Source organism: Pseudochaenichthys georgianus, chromosome 3 (assembly GCF_902827115.2).
Source record: "Pseudochaenichthys georgianus chromosome 3, fPseGeo1.2, whole genome shotgun sequence".
Lineage (NCBI taxonomy): Eukaryota > Metazoa > Chordata > Actinopteri > Perciformes > Channichthyidae > Pseudochaenichthys > Pseudochaenichthys georgianus.
This window is the reverse complement of record NC_047505.1, coordinates 42,518,906-42,543,007: the sequence shown is the minus strand read 5'-3', so window position 1 is coordinate 42,543,007 and position 24,102 is coordinate 42,518,906. Positions and strand designations below refer to the sequence as shown.

Here is a 24,102-nt window from a genome sequence, read left to right as displayed (position 1 = left end):
TAAAAGAGACAGAGCTCTGGGAAATAGTGTAATTCCTCCAGGGTGGATTCACATGTTACAGCTACATTAATGTCAACATTTTATGACTCTCTGAAATTACTTTTCACCCTAGCAGCTACATTTCTGACATTAAATATAACCTAAGCTGGCATTTGAAGGGTTGATTGAGTTTGATGGACATCCGATATTATCTGAGGCACAGGATAGGGTCGCAGCTATTGTGGAGGACAATAAGACCCTGGTAGCTCCTTCCAGGCTTTCACTGCACACCACAGACTGACAGGAAAACACACGCTCTTAAAAAGACAATAAATTGAAGTGAGACAGGATTTGAAGTATTCAAGCGTAGCCATATTTATCAAAGAGCAGTCGTCAAAAATAAGACATTCTACATACATTCATCAGAAAATAGCCTATTTCTCATGTTGGTTGCCATAAATTTAGTTTAACAAGTCTATGAACATGTCGCAAAACATCTATTTTACATTTTTAAAACCCTAAACAGCTGTGTAAGTCTTTTTGTTGATTTCACACTTTACATCATCCGTATTACACACAGAAACACTCCAATCTGATGGCATTAGTTTACAAGTCTTTCACAGGTAATCCCTCAAATTGACACATTTTAAGACTATGGCATAGGCAGGCTGATTAGATGATCAAACGCATTCATGACACTTAAAACCTCAAAATGAAAGACATTTTTTACGATTTATTTATGAACTTTATTTGGAACATAGCAAAAGACTATATACACATTTATCAGTAGAAATCGTTTGTCTCCACTGGGTTGGTTGCTTTTCTTCTTAAATAGAAAAAGGTAGCAGGCCTCAAGATCTAAAAAGTAAACGATGAGAAAAAAAAAAAAAAAAAGAAACAAAAAAGTTAAAAGAGTGTGAATAAAACCAATTTCTTAGAGCAAGGCTCACTTCAGTCCCTCTGGTATTATTACTGGGCGCTTCTAAAAGCCCACCTTGATTTATTTCCCTTGTGCCGTTCTGTGTTCAGAGATTTAGGCGGATTACGAGGAGCGTTTTAAAATGTCCCACGGATGCAATATCAAGTGAAATCCAGTCCACATGAACGGGATATGTAAACTCCAAAAATATATGCCTCTCTCACACTGCTGTCCAGTGTGTTTTCTCCCAAAAATATATTTTCGTGCCTAAATTGTTTGTTTTTTTTCATTCACTTGTCCTACAGGGAAGTAAATATACGAAGACAACCACAGCACTCAGAGGCATTCGAGGAAATAGAACCATATTGAGTTTAGGCATACACTTGTATTTGACAGCTCTTGACCGAGTTGGTTCAGATCTTCTCGCGGCTGCCTGAGGTTCCCCGGTTAAAACCACCACCGACCTCCTTAAAGTTTCTTCCTCCGTGTTACAGGTTTTGAGAAAACGGTTTCCATTATTCGTTTGCGTCGAAGGTTCCTGCCGGGGGCTGGGGGCTCTCCCTCCTTCGTCCTCTTCTGTGCTCGGGGGAGGGGATCAGCGGGGCTGGGCAGAGGAGAGAGCAGTTCCACCTCTATAATGGGAGGACGCTCCAACACGGATTTGGATCTGAAGACAAAGAGACAAATACTGTGACTAGCATTCGTCAAACGTTTGTACGCAAGACATTTCTATCCTATGTCTAAGGGTTCAAAAAGGTAAGAGGGTCTTACTTGGCTGTTCTTTTGCCTGATTTTCGGGTTTTAGAAACACTTGCTGCTTTTTCCATCTCGCCAAGGTCTTCTTCTGAAGCAATTTCATCCTGCAAACAAAAAAATTGGACAATAAAATTGCTTTTTAAAGACATTTTGTTCAATGTACAACAGAATGACTGATTTTCTGAATTAAAATACAACCCTTGACATATGGCTACCATCATTATATAGCTCTGAAGAAAATATGTTTTTCAATTTTCCAAAATCATATGAAAATGGGCAGTATAAAATCAAATATATAATTAAACTGCAGATATATTTAATGAATCCAAGTATAATGTGCAAGTATTGTCGCCATATCGGCAATATTCACATGAAAGTGTACTAGTTGAACTTCAAGGATGCTAATTTGCTTCACTGCCCAAGTAAGCTTGCATACAGTGAAAGTATTTTGTGTAAGTGTGACAGAGCAATAACTTTTCAGAATAAAACACAAATCCAGGCAAATGTTTAGACCTTATTAGCAGAAGTATTTACCTGAGGAGCTTCTTTGACAACTTTCCTCCTGCTGCGAGTGACACGGGCCGCAGACTCTTCACTGGGGCTGGGAGACTGTCCTCTCTTAGCTGACACACACACACCCAGAGACACAGAGAGAGAGAGACACAGAGAGAGAGACACACACACACAACAAAGGGTTAAAACCATCATGGATGAACAGATGGACATACAGGTAAATGTATAAACAGCTCACCTCTTGTTCTTCTCCGTGAGGGGGAGTAGATGTAGGAATTCTCGCCTGGATTAGACTCTTCGTCTTCGGGTTCAGGGATGAGGCTTGGGTTTACAGGAAGTATGAAGTGAACCTCCTCCACTGAAGACTTGGTACTCCTCTTGCTAGTTCTTACCATCTTTGTGACGACTGTAATTGGATAGAAAATATTTGAAATTGTTGTGTCACTACCTCAAAGCTTGTTGTATGTTACGATGGCTATCTTACAGACACTGAGATGCACTGTATCCTCACACATACCTTCCTGCTTCTCCTTCTCTTCCTGCAGTCTCTTGATGAGGGCGTCTGCCACAGGCGTCTCTGAATGCACCTCCAGAGGGGAATCCAGTAAGGGATGGTCTTCCTCGGGGTAATCCCAGAGCTTGGTTCTTGTAGATCGACGAGCGTTGGAGTGACTAGTTTTGCTGTTTACTTCAGGCTCCAGTCGATCTCCACTTTCTTTGATATTATCAGTAATCGTCTCTCTTATCGTCTTCCTTGAACTCTGAGGAATTGATAGAGGAACAAGTTTCACCTGAGAGTGAAATGTGGATGGCTTGGGTTAATAAACATGCAACATGGAATAATGAACAAAAAAAAGGTGACTTGAAACTGAAATGAGGTAACACCTATTTTATGGAAAGATGCATCTTAAAAAGGTCCCCTACCGTTTTCATCAATATATTATAGGCCTCAGAAGTAAACAAAACATGTCTCTGAAGTGTTTGGCTCCAAACACGCAACAGATCATTGCAGCATTACCCATAATCCCCTCTGTTTCAGCCCAACGTTTAAAAAGTGCTGATTCTCTGTCTGTTACTTTAGATGAAAATAAGGAGCCCCTCCCCACGCCCCTCTGAGAGAGATTTGGTTAAAAATAACACAATGCTGCTCTAGGAGGAGATTCAGGTGTGTAGGTGGGGGGGGGGGGGGGTTACCCTGGTTGGTGATTGGCTAATGGTTACACAAGCCAACACATCGTTATGACTTCATAAAGTGGCCAAAATCTGATCAGCTCATTTTCACAGGTTTTTATATAAATGGATCAGGACAACAAGTGAGCGAATCTCTTTACACAGAGGGGACACATGTTTATGTATAAAAGACATGAAAAAGTGGATTTTACATAATAGGTGACCTTTAAGTGAAAATTCAGCTGATGGTTCAACATAAAGAAAAATCTTAACGTCTATAAACATCATGGTGAAGATGAAACATTCAAAGCATTCAAACAGCTTTCAGCTTATTTTACATCAACAACTGGCATACACAAGAAAGAACCGGTTTGAATAACTTACTTGTGGATAAACGCTCAGGGTAATGCGGTTGGACAGTCGGGTCGCCCTGCCAAGACTGGAAGATCTTTTTACATCTTCCTCCTCCTCCAATAGTGCCGTCTGCGTTTCTGATGATGTCGTCTTGCTTTTCCTGGAGTTGCGTTTGGCCGGAGTTGCAAAGACCTCCACCGGTTCCTTCTGTTCTTCCAAGATCTCCAATGTTGCCGACTCCACCTCACTGCTACTCAATATCCTTCTGCTGGACCTCGTCGGAGTGTTTACCCGAGTGGTCCTGCGTTTGGCCGGTGTCTGAGTCTTGGAGCTTGTTCGCCGATAAACTTTAGTATCTGTGACGCCTTCTATTTCCTCCTCCTCCTCCTCATCATCATCACCACCACCACTTTCGGTCTTTTTGCTGTTCCTTATTGAGGTGGCCTTCTGGGAAACCCGACGTCTGGCTGGTGAAGTCGTTGTGTTGTCAGTATCCATGGCGATCTCCTCTTTAACATCTTCTTTTGGAGGCTCTGGCTTAGCGTTACGAGAACTTCTTCGAGGTGTGGTAAATTGGACTTTGCTCTGGTTACTTTTACGACTAGGAGACGCAGGAAACAGAGTGCTGGTTAGTTCCTCCTCTGCTTCCTCTTGGAGGGGAACGGTAAAGGCAATCGTCCTCCCTCTTGTTGTCCTCCGTGTTGGCGTGAAAGGAGCCTTCTTTTTCCTCTGGGAAGATGGGGCCTCGAGCACCGGCTGTTCCTCTGGCTGGCTATTTGAGATCACAACTCCTGCAGGTGCTGGTTCTTCCTTATCCTCTCCCATCTCCCGATTAGCATCTTGCTCTGCCATTGAGTCTTTGTCATCCACAACTGATGGGATGACTTCCAGTGCATTGGGTTCCGAGTCGGAAAGACTTTCAGGTTCTTGATCTTCTTTAGCAGGCATTTCTGCTAAAGGCTCCTCCACTGGACTTGGTTCAGACAACGAAATGACTTCAGGTCCTTGATCTTCTTCAGCAGGCATGTCTGCTGTGGGCTCCTCCACTGGACTTGGTTCAGACAACGAAATGACTTCAGGTCCTTGATCTTCTTCAGCGGGCACGTCTGCTGTGGGCTCCTCCACTGGACTTGGTTCAGACAATGAAATGACTTCAGGTCCTTGATCTTCTTCAGCAGGCATTTCTGCTGTGGGCTCCTCCACTGGACTTGGTTCAGACAACGAAATGACTTCAGATCCTTGATCTTCTTCAGCAGGCATTTCTGCTGTGGGCTCCTCCACTGGACTTGGTTCAGACAACGAAATGACTTCAGGTCCTTGATCTTCTTCAGCAGGCATTTCTGCTGTGGGCTCCTCCACTGGACTTGGTTCAGACAACGAAATGACTTCAGATCCTTGATCTTCTTCAGCAGGCATGTCTGCTGTGGGTTCCTCTACTGGACTTGGTTCAGACAACGAAATGACTTCAGGTCCTTGATCTTCTTCAGCGGGCATGTCTGCTGTGGGTTCTTCCACTGGACTTGGTTCAGACAACGAAATGACTTCAGGTCCTTGATCTTCTTCAGCAGGCATGTCTGCTGTGGGCTCCTCCACTGGACTTGGTTCAGACAATGAAATGACTTCAGGTCCTTGATCTTCTTCAGCAGGCATTTCTGCCGTGGGTTCCTCTACTGGACTTGGTTCAGACAATGAAAGCACTTCAGGTCCTTGATCTTCTTCAGCAGGCATGTCTGCTGTGGGCTCTTCCACTGGACTTGGTTCAGACAACGAAATGACTTCAGGTTCTTGATCTTCAGCAGCCAGTATTCCTGCTGTAGGCTCTTCCACTGGAATTGGTCCAGAGTCGGAAAGACTTTCAGGTTCATTATCTTCAGCCAGCATTTGTGCTGGAAGTTCTCCCACTGGACTTGGCCTAGAGACTGAGCGTCCTTCCTGTTCCTGATCTTCAACTAGCATTTCTGCTGAAGATTCTTCCACTGGATCTGGTTCTGACATTGAAAGGGCTGCAGTTTCATGATCTTCAACCAACATTACTACCTCTTCATCGCTCTGTACTTTAGCATCTTCTGTCTCAAGGTTTTCCGCAGTGTTTTCAGTTTGTAGGCCAGCAAGTTCTAACTCTGTCGTCCCATCTAGCTCAATTCCATCTAAAGTATCCATCTCTTTGCCCTGGTCCTTTTCAGAGATTTCTCCAGACCCAGGAGGATCCTGATCATCTGTGTCCAAAATAATGACCTCAGGTTTGTCAAGAGCCTCTACTGCTGGAGACAGGGAGGGAGGGTCAGAGCACTGCAGATCATTCTCCATTGGCAGCGTGTCTGCATCATCGTCCATATCCAGCATCAGAGAGAAGCTGCCGTTAGCTTCGGTCCTCTGCTCATCTGGCACAAGGGTCTGCTGAAGCCCAGGAAGACACAGCTGAGAGCCATCGACCAGGCCTTGCCCCTCCACAAGCTCCAGTGGTACGAGGAGAGTGGTCGAGGGTTTGAGCTCCATGTATGATGTTCCTTGCTCTTCGTCCTCAACAGCATCTAATTCTTCATCTGCACCAAGTCTCACCATCACCACCTCACCCTCCATGTCCTCCTCTAACATCTGTAGCGGAATAAACACACAGGAAGAGTTATTTCTTGATTTCTAACCTCTGCCAAAGAGGTAAAACAACAACAAAATAAACACTTTGGCCTTAGCGGAGGTCTGCACAGTGATCAATTACATATTTTATCACGACTAATTAAGTAAATGCCTAATAAAGTGTTACCTTTATCTCTGCACCAGGCTCGATCAGAGAGAACTGCACAGCCTCCTGTTCCGACAGACTTGGCAGGAAGTGCGTGTGTTCTTGTTGTACAAAGACTGAAGTGGATTGGAGAGGTGGCAGCCTCCCATTACCCTGGACCTCCTCAATGATCTCCACCTCACTACCAGAGTCCTCTTCCTCTTCCTGGTCTTCCTCCTCCTCCTGATCAGACTCCTCCTCCTCCTCTTCTTCTTCTTCCTCTGACAAGGCGCTAGAAAACTCTTCACTATCATTCAAACTCACAACAGCTAGTAGAAAAGGAGAGAGCAGAGAAGTGCAGGTGTGTGAGGAAATGTGTAAAGCAGTACAGCAATAGTCAGTCAGGGCTCGACAGTAACGGTTGCCAGGTTGCCATTGGCAACCATTCAGAAAAAATGTCAACCACTTCTTGGCCTTTGGTTGCCAGTGGCAACCAGTTTTTAACATAAAGAAATAAGGACAGAAAACAGCTAAATGTGCACCCCAAAATAGATAAATGTTAAATATTTGTTGTATAAAGAGTGATTAATGAGAATTATTGTTGTGACCAGTCGGAACCTGATACTTAAGTTGCACGTGCATTGGTGTGATTACGGAGCCAGAAAGCGAAGCGATGCACGTTTAGTCAATTATTTATTATTATTTAGTCAATTAGTCGCATGTGCAGTGCGCCATGTGTTTGTTTAACAAAAAATGGCGAAGCAAATGAAGTTGTTTGACTGTGAACAACTGTAAACATTTCAGCCAACCCGTCAACTTCTCAAACGAATGATCAAAGTGATTCAACTGATAACACGCAAGATGAACCCGAACGAAAAGCAAAGAGGAAATGTGTAAAGTCTTGGGAGGCGAAATATATATGTACATGTAGCATTAATAATTAATATCTAATTCTTAACTGTGAATGGTTTTCATTTATTTAACATTAGAAATGTATTAGTGTGGCCAATCCAAGACTTCAATGCTGAAGGGCCAGTGGATCTATGGTGGGGGTCAGCACAAAGTTAAAGGAAACCCACATTTGAAAGGGAGACAACGGATGACCAAGAAACTAGTGACTTGCTCAATTCATTTGTGGATCTGTGAAGAACATGACAACAGCTGCACTACTGGTATTTTGTATACCAGCAATTGAGGGTGGATAAGTTTACTACCAATTAGTTTCAACTAATTGTGTTAATTACTTATTGTAAAGCATTTGAAAATTATTTTGTGTCACATTTTCATTATTAAGTTGATGTATAACTGTATAGTATCTTAATTATTTAAAATCTAAGGTGACTAAAAATGGCAACCATATTTTCAGTTTTGGCAACCAAAAGCTAATGCCTGGTTGCCAACTTAGCAACCACTTTTAAAAGTTAGCATTGAGCCCGGTCAGTGTTCATTTGCATGTGTCGCCCTCACATTGGGAGTCTGTGCCTGTTGGCTCCGTCGACGTCACAGAAGCAGAAGATTTTTGGCTGGTGAACACTGGAGGAGCTTCAGCAGTATCCTGCACCTCCTCATCAGCCTCACCCGCTGACTCACTGGGAGAAGGGAGAATACATTTTTTATTAAAAACCTAAATACATCATTACACGTCATTTGTTAGACGCTTTTATCCAAAGCAACTTACATACATTCAGTACTGTGGACAATCCATTCATAGAGCCAAAACATTTCAAGTGCTACTCAACTGGCTTGAGATAATAAGTCCTTTATTAGTGCTTTGTTAGTATACAAGTGCTTTGTTAGTAATTGTATTGCTCGAAGTGGAGTCGAAAGAGTTTTTAGTCTGTGCCGGAAGATGTGTAAGCTTTCTGCTGTCCTGATGTCAATAGGCGCTTTCACACCGGAGTACTTTTCCCAGTATAGTTCCGATATAGTTCTGAAAACTTGCGTTCACACAAAAAAAAAACGGAACTAGAACTTAGTTCATGAGAACCTTTCCACTCTCTGTTCAGTCCCTGCTAGAGAGCAGGGACTTTCATGGGAGAAAAAGGTTCACATTTCTGATTGGCTGGGCGGATTGCAAACCACGCCCTGTAAAACTCCCAAAAAGTTTTGTGAAGCCGCCATTTTATTTGCTCGCATTAGCATTAGCCCAGCACACCAACAGAGAGAGACAAACTTATGGCAACACAAAATAAAATGTGGGAACGTGGGAGCGGTGGAGATGAGGAGGTGTCTGCGTTTCTGGCGATTTACTCTCAAGGCTTCAGTAGAAGCCAGTCTCCAACTCTGGGGACTTCGGGTAGCAGTATACACTGTGAAGTTGTTTGCGGCCTGCCAGTAAACCCAAAGCGGAAGAAGTGAGGTCAGCAGCTTCATTTGACTAATCCTCCCTCAGGGACTTATTCCGGTGTGAACGCGATCTGCCCTTTAGTTCATCATAACTAAAGAGTTCTGATGAACTAAGTACGGCAAAGTACTTGGTGAGAAAGCGCCTAATGGGGAGCTCATTCCACCATTTTGGAGCCAGGATAGCAAACCGATGTGTTTTTGCTGATGGGAACTTGGGTCCCCAACTACAAAGATGTAGTGTTATTTCAAGTGTTTCTCTTATTCAATAATACACTTCAGAGATATGGATTAAAATAAAGACTTGACCGACCACCTAACTTCTAAAATATGATGTGTTAATATATGAATATACATACAACCTGAAAACATATGCTTCTGGCCACAGCTTTAACAATTGGTCTTATAGGTAAGAGATTTTGTTCTTCTATTTGTAAACAGAACATTTACAGACCTGTTGAAGGAGGCCTGCATCTGGGATGCGTCGTGGATTCCTGAGCGGGAGAGCGGAGGAGACGGCTCGCCGCCAAACAGATGTCTCTGCACAAACGCTGTCAGATCTGTCAGATAAAACAGGAGAACTCGTAAGTATGAAGTCCTTATGTTCTTGGTATGGTTATGGGTACATTTTCCACCATAGAAAAGCCAGGCGTTACACAATTTCCTCGTAGATTTTTGGTCTAAGAACCACTATCGTTGCCTATGTGGTAATATCTTCACATTTAAAAGTTTAAATGCATAATTTAAAGACGGACCTGATGACTCCAGTTCCTCTTCTGGCGTGATTGTGGGTTCAGGGGCTGCAGATGGTTTCAGAGCCTCAGTGAACTCTGTGGATTCAGAGGCCTCAGTCTGGACGTCCTGCTCCACTGGAAGATCCGGGGATTCGACTTCAGCACCAGAGTCTGTGCCCTCAGTAACCTGGTGACAAACTAGTAGAATACAACACGTTTGTCAAGCCATGTTTTAGGGAGGTGTGGGGAAAACAATTTTTATTTTGGAATTGTAAATCTCAGAGCAGATCTAGGTATCTTGGTGGGGTGACTTGGTGTGAGACTTCTAAAAAAGTAATTGAGAAATAAATAAACCTAATTACGCAAATGATTACCTTCCTGATGACCAAATGATTACATTCCTGCAGCGGTCACAACCAGCACAGCCCCTAGTTGCCCCCCCCCACACACACACACCACATACTATATCACTTTGCTGCTAAATACCTACAAACTATGTGCAATATGTGCAATATATAAATGCCGTTAATAACTGTAATATATACCTGTCTGTTAAATCCTAAGAACTGTTACAGGATGTGTATTTTTTTAAATGATGTAACTTTTTATTATATCATAACTTAGCACTTTTTTTTTAATGCATGTCACATATTTAACATTATGTAACATTAAGCGGTCTGTGGCTCTTTTTCCTGCTGTAACTACGCACATGTCCCTCCGTGGGATTAATAAAGGTATTCTGATTCTGAATTACCTTGAGTGGACGTCTCTTCTTGGGGAGCAGTTGCAGCATCTTCATGTTTGCTAATGGTCTGAACTTCTTGTTCATCCTCCTCTTTAGACAGAACTTCTTCCACATGTTTAGCCTCCTCTTCAAGACCAATTTCCATCACGTCCTCAAATGTTTCATCCTCATTCTCCTCCTCCTCCTCCTCCTCCTCTTCCTCCCTCGCTGTGTCCTCTGATGTCAGGACAGGGGTTTGCTCAATGGTTTGTGAGAGCTGTTCCTCTGCTTCTTCATTTTCAGTTGGGTTTTTGATGTTCACTGTCACTACCTTGTCTTCTTCCGCCGTTTGCCCCTCCTCTCTTTCTTGGTCCTCTGGAAGAAGCAGTGCATCATAAAACTCCAGAGTGGTGTCGGACTTCTGGCTGGTGTCAAAGCTCAGGTTGAGTTTTGTGTGTGTTGCATCTGATGGTCTGGTTTCTGCAGCACTCTCATGGATGGAGATTGACTCGCTATCAAAGCATCTCAGCTCTGGGGAGGGAAGACCACCTTCTGGAGGCAGGAACTTCACATGAGGTTCTTCCCTTTCCTCCTCTTCATCATCCTCGTCCTCCTCCGCAGGCTGTGCAGGCCAGGTCTTACGTGTTGCCTTGGATAGAATGGGGTCTCTGGTCAACAAGCTAATCTCACTGTCTGCTGCCACCTAGAGAAGAAATCCAAAGAAGATAGCAAACCCATTTTATTGACTAAAGACCAGGAGGCAGGGAACACTTTACAAAAAAATACATTTTGGTTTGGCCCTTGATTTTTTTGTTTTGTCAGTTAGATGTTGCCGAACAAATAAGATAGATAGGGGGGACATTGAGCAAGACCAACTTTATAAATGACATAAATTCTATCACATAAATTAACCAAATTTAAGAGGACTAGTTCACACATTGCCTCGTAACGTATGTTTATACTGCAGTATTTATTATTTTCCCAAACTGTCACAATTCTAATTAAAGGGGACCTATCATGCAAAATGCACTTTTGTACGTCTTTTATACATGAATATGTGTCCCCGGTGTGTCAGGGAACTCACCAAGTGTCAGAAAACACAACCCTCTCTCTTTTCCTCCATACCCAAATCTCTAAAAACGGGGCTGCAACGGATCGGATACAGATTTGAAATTGTTCTGACGTCAGAAACAAGGAGCTCCGCCTATATGGCCAACTCTCCACCTTTGAGAATGAGAGGTTGCGTGGCATGGTAACAGCATGGTAACATGACGCTCGTGCCTCACCCCCCCTGCAGCTCATTTGCCACAGAATCAGCCCTTGTGAAGACAGGGCTGGAATAGAGCAAATAGAGCGAAATGAGGCATGGCTAAAATGCATGATCCGTTTGGTATTTTGAAAAAAAAACTTCACAGACATGTCTTATATAGGTATGGCCCTACAATATATTATTCAAATATAGCATGATAGGTCCACTTTAAGACAAAATGAAACTAAAAAGTTAAACAGCTAAATGAGGATAATGGTTGAGTCTGGAGAGTTGGTGTTTGTTGGCGTGTGAGGTGGCTTCTGAGAGTTGATCCACCACTGCCATATAGTGCTTGGTCTTACCCCATTGGTCCATCGGATGCCCTTCACCGATACAGGAGTTTCTTCCTCATCAATGAAGGTGATCCGGCTCTCTTTGTTGCGGAGTGGGGGGGTGATGGAGCGTCCTGGAGAAGCAGACGGGGTGGCGACGGGTGTGGGCCTCAGGCTGCTGCGCAGGATGGACTGGGGAGTGAAGGCAGAGAACACGGGGCCAGAAGCAGCCAAGGCCCGCGCTCGCTGAGAAAACAAAAACATGAAGTGTAAGCAACAAATATTCTAAATTATCCAGGGTTACTTAGTCAATTAATGAGAAGGACAAAAAGATGTATATAAACAGCGTTTTTTCAAATCAATTTCACTTCTTAAGATATCGTGATGAGTAAGCATTTAGATGTTGATTTCTTACCTTGACAACCTGTGGTGTTTGCAGCAGACTGAGTTCAGGGGCCTTGCAGATGCTCTTCGGAGAAACCCAAGAGCTGAGAGGTCCGGGAGGACTGAGCAGAGGGCGGGGGGTCGTACAGGAGGGGTGAACCACCAAGTCCTTCAGCCTGGTTAGATAAATATTAACATCACATTATTATTTGTTCTTTATGACAAATGATCAAACAACTTGCTTTTGATTAAATTGTGTCAGAGGAATAAAGCTATCAAGTGTTTTCTTTAATGTGTATGGTTGGCTTTGCTTGGTTTTCCTAACATGCTCTCATGAGAGTACCTTGACTTTCGTCTGGAGGTCATGGTGATGGGAGTCCCCAGGAATGGCTCAGGACGGGCCATGGAGCAGGAGGGCTTGGGGCTGTGAGCATCAGCTGCCCTTGGACTGGCAGACATTTTTTTTTTTAAGATTAGAAAATAACCAAGGTTATTCTTTTAAAACCAATACAAATGAATAACTTGAGTTGCCATGTTTGTATTTTCTGCTCACCTCCTGCCTGGGGAGGACTGTGGTGAAGCTCCTTTGCCCAACCACACCTCCTCAATCTTGGACAGAACATTGTTGATGAAGCCGGCCCTCGACATCACCTTCTCACTGACGGAGCGTCTGGTGATGGTTGACAGTGGCTGTGGCCGAGAAACTGTAACACAGGAAGTGAGTGTATTATTTATATTGGATAAATATAGTAACTTTAGCAGAGATTACATTTAAACTAAAATAACAGACACTAATGCTGTGGTTGCACGCAACATATATGTTTCTTGGAGCAAATAGAAATAGACAAAAGTTTAAGTTGGGCATCTGCTCACTTTCTCGGTGGATGGCGTTGGGATGCTGGTACGGCTTCCCTTTCTCCATTGCCATTTTCCTCTGGACTCTGGGCAAAACTTTGCCGTACTGATCCAATATCGAGTTCCTGGTGATGGACCGTTCTTTAAGCTTTGGGTCTCGCTCATTCTACAAACAAAGAGAGAGAATGTGGTTATAAATATTATGGGATTTGAGTATCTTCTTTCTTGCACACTGATAGGATTTACATGTTTGGGGAAATGACTAAATTGATTAAAAAGAAGGAATTTCTACTGTTGAATACGAGTCATATTTTAACAAAACATGAGCACTATAAATGTGACAAACTATATCTCAAGTTAATGCTGGGATAATAACCCTAGTAAAATATACCAGAGCGTCAAACCTACCGCGAAGTTCACTTTGAGCCTCTGGTTGAGCTGCAGCGCAGGAATGTAGTTGGCCTGCTGGAGGTAATGAACCATCAGCAGTTCTCTGTTCAGGAGACCCCCTGTCCCCTGGAGGAACTTCTCCAAACCTTCCTGAAACACAAACCCAAGGTCCGTGAATTTGAGGCATTGACTTTATAATCCAAAAACAAAAGAAAGGAATAATCTACAAGAAGAGTAATGGAGGGTCAGGGATTTATAAAAAAATAAAAAAATCAGATAATGAACTTGTGTCCCTCCCACCTGCTCAGTGACGCTCAGAGGAAGTTTGAACAGCTCGGGGATGAGGCCCAGCTCCTGGCAGCTCTCATACAGGAAGGCCAGCAGCTCTTCCATGTTGAGGCGATTAGAGTGCTGCCGAAGTAAGGACCACGCCTCTATGAGACACCTGGATTAACAAAGGTAAAATAAGACATCAAGAGCTGACAGGAGTTTTATCATGCTCATTTCCTAAAACAAAATTACATGAATTCTTGTGTTTTATAGTACATTTATATTAAAGTTGTTTCTGCTAGTGGTTTGCACACGGTCCTTTCCCTTTGTTCTTACTTGTTGTGTATAAGTACAGACAGGTAGAGTTTGGCCTGGGAGGTGGAGGAAACTGGGGGCTTCGTAACGTGGAAGTATCGGAGTGCCACTGCGTGTTGGCTCTGGCACATCAGAGCATTCAGGACACGCTCGTGCTGCCACTCAAACTGACACTGAGAGGCCGCTGGATGCAGGAGCAACTCGAAGGAACTCTGAGCAGGAAAAAGAGAACATCAGTGTCAGAAGAGAGTGAATTAATGAAGTGTATCCATCATGTTGACAATAATGTGGTTTGTTAACACTTTTGAAGCTCTCTGGACTTGCACGTCTTTATATCCATATCTACATCTAAACAAAATCAGTCAAATGTGTCAGAGGGTGTGTACCTGGTGGTCGTGATGGTCCAGCAGCCAGAGGCCTTGAACTAGTTTCACCAGTCCGATAGGGATGGCAAAGGCTGGGGGGAAAGACTCCACTGAGGCTCCCTCCTTATTGGGGAAGGAGTACAGAACATCCAGCAGCAGGTAAATCACCTGGGACAACAGGTCAAGGATCATACATGATACGAGTTTGAGATTTACAACTAAGATCAGTTAGATCGTCAATTAAAGAGCCATTTAACCCATTGAAGTAATTTCATACATAACTTAGCATTATCAATAGAAAGGATACAATTGCATGTTTGGTAGCTTCATCGATGTTGTCTAGGAGATAGATGTCCAACAACGCCTGTGGAACAATACAAAAATCAGGTATAACATCAAACAATCACACACTGTAAAAGCAGCAGATAAAACTTAAATTAGAAAAAAAATGAAATAAAGAATATATTTGTTTCACGCTTACATGCAATGTAGGTGGTGGGTATTGCCCAGTGCCATTCTCATCCCTCTTCCACAGGTTGATCAAGCGCTCACCACACTGGCCGACCAAACCGTCAATCATCAGGCAGTCGGCACACCACTTGCCCCTGAGAACACCCAGCAGAGGGTTAATCATATCAACTTAGAATAACACTGTCATAAAAAAGATATAATTCAGAGAAATATTGGTAGCTGCATTCATAGATTTTAAAATATATGCAAGACTGAATTGATTTCAAGCAAAGATTACTCACTTAGACAGCCTGGTGAGCTCCTCTCTGCGTATAGTATAATAGTTGCTGATGACAGAGTGAGTGTAGAAAGGCCTGGAGATCTGGAGAGCGTCATCTTCTGGTGGGGAGGGCAGTTACAATCATACAGTGAGAATTCAGTAATATTCAAAAGTTTGGCAACCCAAAAAAACATGCAGATAATATTCTGTCAAAAAGTAAATAACATTACCAACTCAAAAACCAGAAACATTTTCAATTGAATGTTGTTAACAGCATCCAGACAAAACCCTAACTGCACATTCCACAGTTCCTTTATGCTTAAGATATGTGTGGGTCAATGGGATCATTGTCCTGTTAGCAAACAATGTTTTCACTGACTCAGAGGAAAGTGTGGTGTGAAATTGCTCAAAAGGCTTAATGTTTATGCCAGCAACACCTTACCTGATCCCTCTGGCAGCAGACCGGTGCGACAGAACCAGAGCACCACCTGAGCGTACTTTGAAATCAGACTGGACACCAAGTTCTTGTTTATCAGACCCACCAGGCCTACACAAGGAAAGAATATAAGCAAAACCTCTCAATAAACCTGAATGACTCAAAACAACACCACAAGAGCTTCTCAGTCACTACATATGGCCGATCAAAGGACACTGCATTATAGCTCAGGGTAATAAACCATAATGACACTATTTTATTGACTTCAACACTCAATACACATTCAAACAGTTTAGCATGAATGAGAGTTCAGTGTTTCCCACAGAATGCGATTCTATTTGTGGGGGCACCGTGTGTGTCTGAGTATGTTGCACCTTTTTGTGTGAGTTCCTGAGCTTCACTGAGCAGACAGTGGAAGATGGTGCTGAGGTTACTGAGCAGTCTCTGGCTGTGCTGCAGCAGCTGCATGGTCTGAGGGTCTGTGAAGTTGGAGGAGCTGTCAAACAGCGGTGCACCTAGGGAGCAAACACACACATTCAAATGTAAATGGAAACAGGATGGATAATCAACCTGAAGGGTTACTTTACCTTGCAAACACGTCAGATCTAATCTATTTAAAAAGGTATTGCTAAATAGCCTGAGTGAGTGGTCACCAAAATAAGGTTTGTCAGATGTCCATTTCTTTAAAACTGAGAACATTTCTTAAGACTTCATAAGATCACTTCACTAATTCAAAGATTATCAATGTTATTAAAAAAAAAAGCACATTTAAGTATTACTGAGACTGCTTGGTGGATTTCAAAGTTCTTGTATATGTATAATTCAGAATGTCTTTTCATTCAAAATAAAAATAATATTACAACTTACAGATGCCATCCAGGTCCTTCTTGGTCTGGACCACTTTGTTCCAGGCCCAATCCAGGATGTAGCGCAGGTTCAGTGCAGAGCCGGGTTGTTCTGTTAAGAAGGGACAAAATGAAAAGCTTTAGAGTTGAATGCATTTATGTAAAGGGTCTGAGTAACGACACGTTTCTATGTGTGAGATGAAGCCATAGAGAGAAACAAGAGCATGCGTTTTTTGCCAGCATAGTTGCATATATGGCTGCATAATAATGCAGTGAACATTTTTGAAAACAATTTGACAGTTTTTTTAAATCCCAATGACTCCTCACCTTCTGCAGTCCACTGCTTGATACAGCCAGTGATCATTCCCAAGGAGCTGGTCTCCACCGCTGTGGACAGTATGGCATCCAGCTGCTCCTCCTACAGGCCAACAATATGTTACGTGTACAAATTATTGCCAGGTCTTCTGAATGACATTGTTTTGTAATGGAAAATGAAAAAAGGGAGTCACTTTAGCGTGTGTGTGTGTGTGTGTGTGTGTGTGTATGTGTACCTGAGTGAGGCTGGAGGGCTGGGTGTCAGCCAGGCGAGAGGAGAGGAGGCCGGACATGAGGCAGCGAGAGTAGCTGTTGGAGATGACTTCACTGGAACAAGGAGCTGCTTTCTTCAAAAAGCTCAGGGTCTGGTGAAAACAAAGGTGAGCTAAGGTTTAAAATAATCTTATTTTGCATTAAAGCTGCAATGGTAAGTTGACTAATCAATACATTAATAGATAGATAATATTCAACTATTTAGACAATCGAAAATGCTGTTTTGCTTCTCTCTATTACAATCACATTGAACTGATGACTTTGAGTATTCAAATGAAAAAAACAAGACATTTAAAGACATCAGCTTGGAGTTTTTCAAACTAGGGATACTTTAACTATATACACCGTGATTTCCATTCAACTTGACATATCCAAATTCTTTGTGAAGGGAAATTATTGTGTATCATTAGCACAACAAAAATTCACATCCTAAGTTTGTTGAGAAAACACACAGGAAAAGGCTGTGTAAACTAAAAAGCAAACGTTGAGAAGCATGCCTTTAAATGTATGTACGGTCAAAAATGCTTCCAACAAATTGAATGCAATGTCATACAATTAATGACGAGGTGAAAGTATGCATGATTGAAAATTGAACACAAGAATCTCACCTCTTTCTGATACCCAGAGCAGGTTGAGTGCACAATTCCAGAGGTGATCAAACAGGTAACATCTGGAACATGAAAGCAAGAAAAACTGTTTACTCAACCTTCACGGTAGAACAATGCTTCAGAGACAAGGCTGCACAAGCAAATACTGAGCAACACAAACAGACCACATCAATACAGAAGGATAAGGGGAGATAATACAAAAATATATCACACATATAGTGTCTACACGTACCAAAGTTATATGTGGTGGGGTTAAAGTACTGTTCTGGTGGGGGGCAGGTGAAGGGAAGGCCCCTGCTCAGGCTGCGCTCGTGCACCAGCACATCCAGGAGAACATGTTTAGACACCATCTGCACCACGGGGTCCAGAGACCAAACTGCCAGGTAGGGACAATTTTGCAGAGACTGACCCGTTCTGAAAGCAACACACAAGCGAAAGTTAAATTGAGTGAAAGATGATTTATCCAAATGACGGAGTTACGTTTTTAATGGGTTTATATGAGATTATTACAACACAAAAATGGCTTCAACAAAATCTTCAAATAACTGTTCAATGTATGCAACTGTTGAAAATATTCTGTAAAAAAAGGATGTGATGAAAGTTGGTAATTTCTTTTAAATGTATTTAAATTAAGAACTCAAAAATACAAAATCAGTCTCAATGATACCTCAAAGAGTCTGGCATCTGTGCGTGGTACCAACGGTTGATGTCAAAAACCCCGATGTAGGTGGATGGGGTTCCCTGACCGTAGGCCTTGACTTGCCAGCAGAAGATGGAAACACTGGTGTCTGGAGATGCAACTGTACATGTGGAGAGAGAGGAAGGAGAAAGGGGAGGGTTATTAAGAACATGAAAAGGGAGGTACAACAGAAAGGAAGTAGACACTGTATGCAAAAAAGGACAAAGACTGTTCTCCACAAGTAGATAGTAACAGTAGAAGCAGTTTTAACACATTAAGCAGGCACAGAACATGCAACTAAAATGACGGGCACCATTCAAACTCAACTCCTGGACCTTTATCGTCATGTTTCTTTTTTTTGTTATGGCCTTCACAGCGGCTTCAAGCTAAAACAATTTCATTCCCACTTGTATCAATTTTAGGAAGGCCAAATAGAATTACTGTCATTGATATTATAAGCAGCTTTCAACACCTGCCCATGTTATTTAAGGAATTGTTTTGTTTTTTATTTAGTCGTTAAAAGTAGCTCCCACGCTGAAAAAGTGTGGGCACCCCAGGCCTAGACTATCTCATTTTGATAGACAAAAAGGATGATTTTTTTTTTCTCTTCAAAGATTATATTTCTCTACTACCACAGCATATTCAAATATGATTGGAAATACTTAAAAGCTGCTCCATAGAAATTAATATCTTCCACAGATAGTTTCAGGGGAAGCGGGCTAACCTTCGTTCATGCTGTCGTCTCTGTCAGGATGGTGTCGGAACTTCTCGATGGTCTGGCAGCTCAGCAGGCGGGTGTTGGGGGCCTGGGCCCTGAGAGGGAATGCTGGGCCATTTAACTCCTGACTGTAACGTTCCTCACAGTACTCCAGACCCTGAGAGACAGCAAGTTAAAAAGGGACGAATGTAAATCAAGAAAAGTAAATATATATAGTAAATCAGCTGGGACTTAAACATCACGAGTAGAGTGAGGGTTTCACTATTTGAGGTCAATAGAGAGAATAGTGGTGTGATTCTGTGTGCACTACAAACCTCATAGAGGATCTTCCCAGATGATAGACACTTCCTTTCACTGAAAGCCAGCTGAAGTAGGCGGAGGCTGACCATATCTCCCTCGCTGTGTGGGAGTGAGTGAAAAATAGGCAAGGGGAAAATAAGAACCTACAGAATCTCAAAGAAAATATGCCACGAGTTCACCTCTTTAAATTCACACAAATAACATAGAAAACATGTGTTTAATGCAGGACTTACAGGTCCTGAGAAGACTGGACAGCCCAGAGGTAGCAACAGTTCCTGGGGTCATTTTCTGGCTCCTGGAAGGTGAAGGCATGCACAGGCACCCTGCCACCTTCTAACTGGGAGTGGTATCTACACATAGAAGCAAACTTTTATTAACACATGGTGATTTTTCAAATTAAAAATGCATAGCGTTGAGCCTAAAATGGAAAGTAAATCATAGCTGCTTATGAATAAAAAAGCAACCACAGACATGCAATTACATTACATATGGCTCTTGGGATATGAAATATGTTTGTAATGAAAAACCTAGTTTGTTGTACAGAATTTTTTTTGTTTTATTTATTTAATAGGTTTTTATATTTTATTGTATTCATTCGTTTTTCCTTCCTTTATTTTACAGAGAGGGATCACTAATTATTTTATTGTGTTTCATCATACCTTTTACCTGCTGTGTCTTTACAGGATACTTTACAGAACATATGGTAATAATCCAATGTGGTCTCACAAAGGATTGTCTATAAACTGACACCCAGGCATTTTTCACACTTTCACAGAATACGGAAGTCAACAGAAATACAAAAACTCACTCCTTCTTTAGAGTCTTCATGTTCCACAGCTGCAAGTTTCCATCTGAAAATCCCACCGCCAGCTGGTTGGTCCTGGAGATGTACTGCAGAGCTGTCGCTCCAACACCGCTGGGCCCATTCAGCTGGAGACAAAGATGTCTGCCCTGACTGGTGCCGACTTCTCTCAGCCGGGGGATCTCGGCTGGAGATTTGGTCACTACCTGCAGGTCTGTGAACAGAGTAAATATATAAAAAGAGAGATGGTTTCAGGTGGAGAAACAAGTTTGTAGCAGGAAATCCAGAAAGCACAACAATAATTATTTTACTTCCTCAAGAGGCCTATAGGCTCGCATCATTATATATCCATTTTATTTTTAGAATAGAAGAGTTCAATCACACAAGCTCCTCACCTGAAGCCTCCAGTTCACTTTGGCTGCAGGACAGGTCGTCCAGGCAGAGGTCGACCAGCAGAACATGCCCGAGATCTGTTACTACGGCGGCAATGCCAAAGAACCAGCGCAGACTTTGGTGAAGATGCTGGGTCGAAGCACTTGCTCCACCATAACTCACTAACGGCTCAATAGCTGTAATCTACAGCAGAGAGGATGGAAAGAAAACAGAAAGAAAGTGTTGAAGTTCTGATGGCTAGGATAAGATAGGATAGGATGTCCTTCTCTTAAATACCAGTAGCAAGAATATATGTTGCCCTAAACCGGTATATTGAAATCATTGTTTGAGAAGATTTAGTCCACCTCGACCAGATCAGAGTCGAGGTGACCCTGGTGCACTGCCCACTCACCCTGCCTGGTATAACAACAGCTTTGACCACCCTTGATAGTCCCAAATCATAAAGACACAGCACACTTCCCTCTGCTTCCTCCAAGCCGACAAGTAATCCAGACCTAGTAAATTACAATAATAAAAAGCATTAGCAAAGTTAGCATATAAATATAAAAGAACACATCTTTTTTGTAACAAAATGTGGAAGCACATAATTCTGACACTTATTGACGATCACAAATTACAAGTTTAAATACTATTTTATAGTTTGTTTGGATTGTAGTCCAAACAAACTATAAAATAGTTTGTTTGGACTACAATCCACATCAAAGAGATAGAAAGAGAAAGGTAGTGGAAGAAAGCTCAGACCTTTTTAGCCAGCTAAAGTCCCTGGCAGCGAGGACAGTGGGGGGGTGCTCTCCTCCACCACTGAAGCAGTACGCAGACAGTCGCTCTCCTGTCACTGAATGGACCACCTCCAGGTGGGGGCCGCAGGCCAGCCAGGCAAGCCCGCTCCGGCCTTCACACACACAGACATGAAAAGTGCAATGTTAGTGCGATCTGATCCAGAATTACCACTAAGTTAGCTTCCATGTTCAAGAATAAACAGCTCATGATTGAATTAACAATTGACCTGCTCCTAGTTCTACAAGCTGTATTTGGGGATAAAACCTCAAATGTAAGCATCCAAAAATGTAAATGTAAAGCTTTGTTTAATGGAAGGATGGAAACAGTGTTTAATTAATATCAGCGGGAGATACAATTAACATTTACAGAGATTACTGATCAGCAAAAATAGGCTTACCAACAGTAAACTTCCCATGTAACACAGAGTCTAGGGTGATCTCATCCTCTCCCAGAGCATCTATAGTCACTCCAGGAAACGGCAGCAGGCTGCTGGTGACTTGGGCCTTCAGGTCATGCATGGTTCACTTCATAAACAAAAACAACACAATATATGGCATATTAGAAACAGCCGTTTGTAAATGTACCTTCACCTTACAAATATTGCAATCTTGTTGCTAGAGTTAGATGGTCAAAACATAATTACGCAACAACACACTAACCTAGATATTTTCATGTATAAGCCTAAATATAAATAAAAACACTGAGCCCTTTATACCCCCTAAATTCACTTCAGGCTTTATCTGCTCAACTGGGTTTTACAGCACAAAGGAGTCTTTCTTCCGAACAACTGTTGCACCCCCAGTTGTCAGCAAATGTGTTAACAACTGGTGCCACTGGATCTGTTCTCAGATCAACAAAAACAAATTGATGACACACTGCTGCTCTACATCTGGCAAAAAACGGTGTTATTGTGAAGCATGTTGTTTTTTTAATAGCTTATGTGTGATGTTTTTAACACTGATATTTGTATTATCATTTTTAGCCAAGATGTATATCTATTTATTCTTATGTTATAACCATTTTTCACTCAACTCTGTGTGTGTGTGTGTGTGTGTGTGTGTGTGTGTGTGTGTGTGTGTGTGTGTGTGTGTGTGTGTGTGTGTGTGTGTGTGTGTGTGTGTGTGTGTGTGTGTGTGTGTGTGTGTGTGTGTGTGTGTGTGTGTGTGTGTGTGTATACCATCCCTCTGCCTTGTTATTTATCTTGTCATCCACCATGATAATATTATCCCCAGCAGTTTGGTATATGCAGTGGTGTTTTCAAAGCATTCTTCACCTGAATTTGCCCTTAAGTTTCAGCGTCCAAAATTGGACACAATACTGCCCTCTGTGACCAGAATTCAAAACACATCTGATTCAACGGAACTCCCGCGCAACATGCCTGTCACTACGCAGCCACATGCCATGAAGTGATAAAACATGTAGACTTAATGTAAGAATTAAATGTAAACAAGCACAATGTAAGAACTTAAAAGGGTCACTACATTATTACAGAGGATAGAGTGTTCACAACCAAATATAAGCAAATAAAACATCTCACTTGTGTCATTTATCGCGTTTGACAATCCATCAAATGTGTTACTCTCGCAATGTGTTACAACCCAGATCAATGTATTCATCCAACCGGCAAACGTATCAGACAATATATGGACGATAAAGATGTGTGAACGTCAGTTAACTATCTAGAGTTAGCTCTGTCGTTAGCATCTGCAAAATACAGATTAGCTTGGTCTACTGCAGTTAGCCTTAAACTAGCTTGACATAATGTAAACAAACCCATTATCCCATTCTTTGTACAATAAAATACACATGGATGTTAAGTACAAAATACATACACTATATATGTGTGTGGATGTAATGTAGGACTGAAGAAGGTAATAACAATACGTATCCAGCACATTAGCAGGCTACCCAGTTAGCTTGCAAGGTCACGCAGGATCACAGTTTATCTAAATTCACCGTCTCAAGTTAGTCTTACTGACGAGCTATGTGCACATTGCATCGGCTGATGAGTTATTGGACATGTGCTCCAACAAATCATCTTTACTAACGCCGATAAACATGTAACTCTAGGGTAGTTTAGTCAAGGCGGCTAGCCAGTCCAGCTGGAGGTCCGTTGCTGCTTTCGCTAACGCGATCCGTTCGCGTTAATGATGGCAAAGATTCCGTGACCTATTTTAGGGCTGACATCCAGAAACGCCGTTATTATTTCACTAGAACCATTACATACCGTAACTTCCTTGTAGCAGACTAATGTAAGTGTCTTTCCTTAAACCAGTAAAGTAAGGTAGGTAACGTTACACTTACAGGTAATAGTAGTAGTGGTCTTCCTTTAGCTTTAGCATTGCAAACGTAATAGCAATACAAAACTAGATCAACGTAAGTGTGTAGCTAATGGCAACATCGCGTTAGAGCCAGACTTCTTCAGTCACAAGTTGAGCTCTAACTGCAATTCTTGTTTTGGGGAATTTAAGCAGCCTAACGACTTTATGGAGGTAGTACTGCTAGCTAAAACGTGATGCAATGTGCCCCGCTAGCTGCTACCCACGTTTAGGTTACCTGTCTGCCACGGATGTTCAGATTTCCTTGAAGAATCTCCTGATTCCCTTTCTCCCGTATCATACTGCGCTCCTTTTTTCAAACTGCAACACATACGTACAGCCCTTTGGGGCTTTCAATAGACTGCCAAGCACGAGATGCTCCCTCTGACTTCTGGTTTCCACTCAAAGCGCCATTTCCACGATTGGAAAGCGCTGCATGCCCTTCTTCTTCGCCGGGAATGAATCTGGCACAGCGAACACTACTGCTGCCCTCTTCCGGTTGGGCGTGCTTCTTCTTCTTCTTCTTCTTTAGTG

At 42.4% G+C, this 24,102-nt stretch overlaps 1 protein-coding gene across 3 annotated transcripts; it reads right to left on the bottom strand.

Moving 5' to 3' along the window:
- Positions 1-329: 329 nt before the first annotated feature.
- On the bottom strand, positions 330-24,066 carry ahctf1 (AT hook containing transcription factor 1). 3 transcript variants are annotated; one of them, XM_034075648.2, is made up of 40 exons: positions 23,807-24,066; positions 21,648-21,774; positions 21,212-21,362; positions 20,862-20,964; positions 20,473-20,653; positions 20,084-20,291; positions 19,509-19,625; positions 19,290-19,374; positions 18,982-19,132; positions 18,246-18,378; positions 17,811-17,992; positions 17,579-17,640; positions 16,934-17,062; positions 16,710-16,800; positions 16,405-16,494; positions 15,912-16,052; positions 15,544-15,648; positions 15,124-15,220; positions 14,853-14,976; positions 14,679-14,735; positions 14,393-14,539; positions 14,028-14,218; positions 13,722-13,866; positions 13,440-13,571; positions 13,050-13,197; positions 12,730-12,880; positions 12,520-12,624; positions 12,208-12,352; positions 11,823-12,038; positions 10,242-10,914; positions 9,509-9,685; positions 9,208-9,313; positions 7,878-7,999; positions 6,453-6,739; positions 3,722-6,286; positions 2,685-2,958; positions 2,406-2,573; positions 2,189-2,277; positions 1,670-1,758; positions 330-1,565 (listed from the first exon to the last, which is right to left on the bottom strand). In XM_034075648.2, the coding sequence occupies exons 2-40, from the start codon at positions 21,766-21,768 to the stop codon at positions 1,367-1,369; spliced, it is 8,457 nt and encodes a 2,818-aa protein (XP_033931539.1). In that variant the 5' UTR covers positions 21,769-21,774; positions 23,807-24,066; the 3' UTR covers positions 330-1,366. The 3 variants fall into 3 exon arrangements, with proteins under 3 accessions (XP_033931539.1, XP_033931551.1, XP_033931546.1); XM_034075660.2 differs by having other exon boundaries at positions 2,685-2,928; XM_034075655.2 differs by having other exon boundaries at positions 15,124-15,217.
- Positions 24,067-24,102: the final 36 nt, after the last annotated feature.